Consider the following 4,883-nt stretch of genomic DNA (forward strand, 5'->3'; position numbering starts at 1 on the left):
AGACAAAAAATTGTGATCTCAGTGATTTTTGACTTTTGATTTGGATTCTGAGGATTTTCATACACAAGACTGTCTCGAGTTCATTTAGAGTAGAGCAATACATAAATAAATAAAAAAACATTGTAAAACATACTATAGCACCAACCCAGACAAGCTTATAAAACTATTGTTACTACATACAATGGCTTGCATACATATTTATATCCTTAAATCTATATTAAACGAAACATTATCAGATTTCATCAAAAGTTTAATTTCATCAGATCAAGGAAACATTATCCACGTGAGTCAGTTTAAGGGTTTCACATGAATCAAGGTGAAAACTTCAAGAACATTAAAAAACCTTCAAGACCTTCAAGAAGTTTTATAGCATTTTATTCCATGGCTGTAAATACAGAATGTATTATATTTTTGGTTTCTACCTTTCACACCAAACATGAAGTCAAAAGACTGCACTGTTTTTTGGTTCTGCTCGGCCTTGTTTTTTTTTTTCTGATGAAAGCATGAATGTGTTCTAATTCAATTTTAGTTAGTTTCCTTTAGAACAGCTCACATGAGCATCCTGTGATTCTGTGATGACTCTCATTATTCCTGGCAGAACATCCGACAGGGTAGTTGTGATTTGGAATAACTGAACAAGCAATGCATTTCAGGTTTCTCCTGCCGGCCATGCTGGCATTAGGATCATTAATCCCATGCTCCTCAGGCCCTCTTCATGCACAATGCAAAGTGGAATGGTAAATATGCTATTTGTTTCTGTATCTGTTTTGCTGCTTGATTGCTTTGGTTTCTCTTTTTGCCCAGTAAATGATACATAATAGCAAAAAATATATAATTTTTATTATGTGTTTACTCTTGTTGTGAGGTTGGTGTGATGTGATTTCAACTTAAAGGTGTGTATTTAGAATGAACTGTGTTAACCTTTTAAAGTAACTCCTCTCAAATACCCATACTTTGTTAAGCTTTTGCTACAGTTCTAGATTAAATGTGGAAAATAAACTATTGTTGAATGCACAGTGGCAGATTACAAATCTGTTTCAAAGAAGCATGCTGTCTTAATAGAATTTAATGAAGTCACATGTTTACACTCTAGCTTGCAAGGCTACATAGATTGCTAACTTTTGCATTAGAAATAATCATAGCATGGTAATGTTATTCATAAATAACATATAAAGCATATGGTCAATTCATTTCCTTGTTAGTTTAGATGTTCAAATCAAATGTAGAATATCTAGATGTAGTAATTCTGAACTGAACTAAAATTTAACCCAACCATGAATTTTGTATACAGTTACACCCCTAATTGTATGAAATGTCTGTGTGAGCTACTGAATGTCTGGAATTGAGCAGTGTCTGCTTTCTTCCAGTTGATGGCAGCATTTGAATTTAGATGGGCAAATGTCAAGACTGTTCATATTGTGTAGATTTTTACGATCATATATACAGTATACAGTCAAATAATATAATGCGATAATTTGCGGCTCCAAAAATCTGCGGGTTGTAATTTGTAACCTAACTAGCAGCATGTTCCGGATTAAAATTTCCAAATGTTCAGGAAGATTAGGAATAATATTTTAAACTGTTTTCACTAACAAATTTTATACACAATTGGAAAACACATTAATGCATTAAAGTGACAATGTCTAGATGAATTCACTAAGGTACCACATGGGCTGCGTGGGTGCGTCCAAAACTCGTGGGGGTCTTAGAACGTAACCACAGCGAGTTCCGGGAGACCACTTATATGTTGAATTAGCTGTGCTGGGGTGTAATGGATTCAACATCTGGTGAAAAATCAGGGGGTTTGTGATTTTTGACAGTTACTCTTTTTATTTGTTTACTGTGAAATAGAAGACAACAATGAATTGAATAATTAAAATTACTGTTTCTTTCAGGAAAGTTTATAAAAATGTAAAAGCTGATTGGCTTCAGTAGTAGAATATTATTGTATAAATATAAATAATAAAGAGTTGAATTATGTCCTGAGGAAGTCTGTGGAATTTATTTTTAATTTAATAAGAGGAAACAATATTGTGTGTAGCTAGGGGTTCCCAGGAGTTTAAGCATAAATAAAAGAAGAAAAATGTATATATATATATATATATATATATATATATATATATATATATATATATATATATATATGTGTGTGTGTGTGTGTGTGTGTGTGTTTCAGGTACTTTGGGCTTCCCTGCAGTTATGTGTATAAAGCCTTGGTCACTCAGATTCAAAAGTGGAGGACAATGGCAGGTTGTACTATGGGTGGAGAAAAGTGTTTATATAAGGTAAGTGTGTGTGTGTGTGTGTGTGTGTGTGTGTGTGTGTGTGTGTGTGTGTGTGTGTGTTTATTAAATTACTATTATACTGTAAGGAATGAATGAATTAATACAATTTCCTTCTAAATATTATAGCTCCTGTCAGCCTCTGTTCACTTCATCTCAGCAAAGCACATGGCACCACAGAAGAAATCTGTGGAGGATATCAACTTCAGACTGGTTCCATTTTCATTCTTCACCCATTGCCATGTATCAGTAAGTTTTAATTACATATGCATGAGTTTTTTGTTGCACATCTTACTTTTACAATTTCTTTGGAAACAATATGAATAGCTTTAATATTCTGCATAGGCCATGTCAGTCTCAGAAACCTGGTATGCTGTTATAGACCATGGCACGAATTACTGCAACCTCTACAACTTAATAGAAGGTAAATCATTACACACAGTTTAAATATTTTGTACTTATATGTACATAATACTTACATCCATGCATATATTCATTACATAGATTAAATGTATTGTTTAAAGAGTGCAGCAGGGGCTCTCCAGCAGTCCTGACCTGTACATTCCTGGCAGCTCAGAACAACTATTACTAAAGGTTTTTTTCATCAACAAAACAACAGAAAAAAACTAAAGCAATGTTTTGGATTTGTTCTTTCTTTCTTTCTTTCTTTCTTTCTTTCTTTCTTTCTTTCTTTCTTTCTTTCTTTCTTTCTTTCTTTCCTTCTTTCTTTCTTTCTTTCTTTCTTCTTTCTTTATTTGTATAGGAAGTGGACTGACTGGGGCTCCAGGTTATAAGGAAATCACTAGTGACTTCCTGTGCACACAGAGGTCCTCTGCCAACTGCACTGTTTACTGACACTGGCATCCATTCAAGCAAATATTTTTCAACAGTTACAGATCAACGTTGTAGATGTATGTGTATGTATGAAACATAAACTTATTAATTACTATCTTTTAGTTTGTGCAAACACTATGTGGCTTATAATGAACATTTTGGAGATTTTAAGAATTTTCCCCTTTCTTTCCTTCTTTCTTTTTTTTTCTTTCTTTCTTTCTTTCTTTCTTTCTTGAATCTACAATTCAATTCAAGAGGAACATAATATTTTAGCTGCTTTCCTTTGCACAAAAGAAATTGTAAGGGGCAAATATAGCTCTCAGTGCTGTTGTGGTGAGAGTGTCTTCAGAGAAACATTGTTCTTTCTGACGCACAGAGCATTTTTTTTCTTCTTAAAAACATCATCGTTTTCTAGATCCACTCCCAGCCATGTGGATTGGAGGGCAGCTTTTATTAGGGCAGCAATATAGTCAGCCCAACTCAGCCATCCATCATAGAGGATGCAGCGCGCCTCAAATCGACACTGTGGCCTGCGCCGTCGCTGTCTGTATTGAACATTACCACTGATGTGGCCTGCGCTGGCCTGAAGAGGGCAGTGTCTGCAAACACTCCAGCCCATCTTTTACTTCAGTGTGGCACAAATTGTGTGATTTGTTTTTATGATTAAAGTTACAGACTTTCTAAATGGTTTATTATTAGCTTTTATTGAACTACCACATCATACTCAGATTAAAAATCTATTTGAAATAAGAATTAATATAATAAAATATGTTACATTCTATATTAATGCAAGATTATAAAAAATATTTTCTTTGTAGCTTAATGTGTCCTGAACTCATATTATAAGCAGTGACAGGGATGTAGATGCTGGAAATAAATGTGGTTAATTAAGCTTTTTTTTTCCACATCAGGCCTTTAAAATGTATATATGTACTATTTTATTCTTTATTTCATCATACTTCTTTACCATTTATTCTTTATTCAGGAGGTCTAAAATTATATAATGAATGTTTTGCTATTTACAAAAGTATGTATGCCATTAACTGAGAAGATATGCAGTATCCATAATTCTAATAAATATCCTGTACAATTCAGTTAAAACTCTCTACATTCCTTTATATCTTTCTCTCAGTACCAAATTTAGTCTTGAATGACAGCTCTTAAGAACACCTCTAAGACTACAAGGTATGAGGTAGAAGTGCAGCATTTGTGACTGTCTTTTTCCCTGCTTCTAACCCACCCCTCAAAATGATCAAATTTGTCATTGATGAAAGAGTGCTAAATCCTCTCAGAACCAATTAAAAAGCCCCTGGCCCTCCAGGGCAGCAAGCCACAGCCTGACAAGGAAGTGGAGAAAGGTAATCAGCACCTGGCTATTGAACAATATTGAAAAGCACAACAATAACACACAATAAATCACAGTGAGAGCTACAGTGGATATGCGCTCTCAAGGACAAACAGGTTGTTCTCTCAGGCACAGGAACCACCTTGCAAAAAAAAGCATTTTCTTCCTTCTTTTGCTTTTCACATGCAACTCTTAACAGATTTTAAGACTAGATATTAAGACAAAAACTAGATCATTAATGAGCCTGAAATTCTCTGCATGTATCTGTATAGTAATATGAAATCAGTGAGCAGCAAAGAAAGAACTGGACAGTTTGGATGATCATATGAGTGAAGCAGACTGCAGGTATGCCGAATATGTACAAACCTAGATAAGCGTATTTACCCTAAATTTGCACATCGGAAAAACTTTTCGAAAAAACC

At 34.3% G+C, this 4,883-nt stretch overlaps 1 protein-coding gene across 1 annotated transcript; it reads left to right on the plus strand.

Annotated features, from left to right (window-relative positions):
• The first annotated feature begins 601 nt into the window (after window positions 1–601).
• LOC124385027 lies at window positions 602–4,185 on the plus strand. The gene is made up of 5 exons (XM_046848084.1): window positions 602–737; window positions 2,177–2,285; window positions 2,412–2,531; window positions 2,628–2,706; window positions 3,046–4,185. Exons 1-5 carry the CDS (start codon window positions 643–645, stop codon window positions 3,135–3,137), a joined length of 495 nt encoding a protein of 164 aa, XP_046704040.1. The 5' UTR covers window positions 602–642; the 3' UTR covers window positions 3,138–4,185.
• The last annotated feature ends 698 nt before the right edge of the window (window positions 4,186–4,883 follow it).

Source organism: Silurus meridionalis, chromosome 4, assembly GCF_014805685.1.
Source record: "Silurus meridionalis isolate SWU-2019-XX chromosome 4, ASM1480568v1, whole genome shotgun sequence".
Taxonomy (NCBI): domain Eukaryota; kingdom Metazoa; phylum Chordata; class Actinopteri; order Siluriformes; family Siluridae; genus Silurus; species Silurus meridionalis.